The 2,009-nt window shown below is 43.0% G+C and overlaps 1 protein-coding gene across 1 annotated transcript in view; it reads left to right on the top strand.

Moving 5' to 3' along the window:
• The window catches only part of XRCC5 (X-ray repair cross complementing 5), a gene marked incomplete in the record, with an annotated part of 114,905 nt that overhangs the window by 7,055 nt on the left and 105,841 nt on the right, over positions 1-2,009 (top strand). Inside the window, 1 exon segment of the mRNA XM_027775315.1 lies at positions 1,753-1,908. Coding sequence (XP_027631116.1) covers positions 1,753-1,908 — 156 coding nt within the window.

The raw sequence follows: 2,009 nt of genomic DNA, 5'->3' as shown, positions 1-2,009 counted from the left end.
AAAAACTCGCCCCCCCCCCCCCCCCCCAAGGAGGATGGCCACGCTACAATCCCCTCTTCATTCTCCTCTCAGGATCTTGGGCACACACTCACACGTGTCTAGTGTGAGTTTTAAACCACTGGGTCTGGGACTCGAACTACAGTCAACTATGTGGGATTCCAGTGACGTAACCATCATGCCATCTGCTGATTTCTGTTTTTTACATTTTGTTACAGATATTTCATAAAAGATGTAAATACAGAGGATAATATAATGGAAACCTATCCATCATCTCATGCTATATAATCCTAAATGTTTACCATATTTGTTTCATTTATTTTTTTTTCTTAAATAATAAAGCATTATAGATAAATTTAAAACCCCTTCCTAACCTTTTTCTTCCCTCCTCTTCCCTTCCTCAAAATTTTGGTAGTTAGGGAACCAGCAGTTAGCATAATGGGTATGTCGCTGGACTCCCACGTAGTCGACCGCGGTTCGTTTCCCGGACCCGGCGCTTTAAAACTCACGCCGGGCGCGTGTGCGTGCGTGCCCAAGATCCCGAGAGGAGAACGGAGGAGAAGGGATTGAAGCGAACGGAGGAGAAGGGATTGCAGCGTGACCATCCCCCCTGGGGGGTGATTTCTCACTTTCTGTTTCTATGTCTCTCTCTGTCTGTCTGGCGAGCGCACGCGCCCTATAGTGAAAATCTCTCCCTCCCCCCCAAAAAAATTTTGGTAGTTATGACCATGCATATTTTATAATGTTGGATATGAGTGGGTATGCATACATAACAGTATTATATAATGCTGTCAAAAGTGTACGTGGTACATATAATTCTACAACTTATTTTTATCTCAATTTTTTTGTTTTTGAGGGTTCATGTTGATAAATGTACACATCTATTTTTACTGGGGTATAATATTTCACTATGTAAATATTGGGCAGTGGATTCGTGCATGTTCTTGATGGATACTTGCTTCCATTGTTTACACAGTTAGTGGGCATTGCTGAAGGGGAAACTTTCTAGCCCATCATCTCTTACATGCACAAGGACTTCTCTACAGCCTATATCCTTGTCAGTGAAATTGCTAAAAGACAGGGTATGAACCTACAAGTTGTTTTGTTTTGAATTTCTGGAAAATTTAAACTTAGGAAAGATATTCCAAAAGGACAGACTAAAATCTTTTCAATTATCCCTGCTTACTTTTCTGTTTTTTTTCCCTTTGTTCATAATAGAGCTTGTGCGTGTGCATGCAAGAGTGTGTGAGAGAGAAAGAGATGAGCACCTGCACGGGTCTGGTCATGCTGTAGTCCTCTGCTTCGAGTCTTCTAGCCTGTCAGATCTTGGGCACTCACCTGTGCCCAGCTTGTTTCAGGTTGACTACTCCAGGGATTCAAACCGTGTTGCCACGTGGGATCCTGCTTCTCTTAAACTATGTATGACCACTGTACCTCGGAGCTGACCCCTTGATTACTTTTCACTGAGAATTAAGAGTCTGATTTAGTTAGAAATCTTTAAGAACAGTTACCATCTTCCTTTTGCCTCACCCCAACTTGTGCTGAAATGAAGGGTGGGACTTAGATCAGTGGAAAGGACTGCTTAAAGCCCAGCAATTGTCGTTGTCCACAGTCCCATCTTTTATCCAGCCCAATATTTAGGGTTTCAGGTTCCCGCCATTGAGAGGTAGAGTTGTCCTGCTTCCTGGAGGTTAGGTATCTTACTACTTCCAGCTGTGCCAATAGAGTTCTCAACCCTCTGACTTTCTTCTCTAGGTGTTTGCTGAGAGCAAGGATGAGATTGCTTTAGTTCTGTTTGGTACAGACGGCACTAATAACACCCTTGCTGATGAGGACCAGTATCAGAACATCACAGTGCACAGACACCTGATGCTACCAGATTTTGATTTGCTGGAGGACGTTGAAAGCAAAATCCAACCAGGTTCTCAACAAAGTGACTTCCTGGATGCCCTGATCATGAGTATGGATTTGATTCAATGCAAAACTGCAGGAAAGAAGTTTGAGAAGAGACA

Source organism: Tupaia chinensis, unplaced genomic scaffold (assembly GCF_000334495.1).
Source record: "Tupaia chinensis unplaced genomic scaffold, TupChi_1.0 Scaffold000542_1, whole genome shotgun sequence".
Taxonomy (NCBI): Eukaryota; Metazoa; Chordata; class Mammalia; order Scandentia; family Tupaiidae; genus Tupaia; species Tupaia belangeri.
This window is presented reverse-complemented; position numbering and strand designations above follow the sequence as displayed.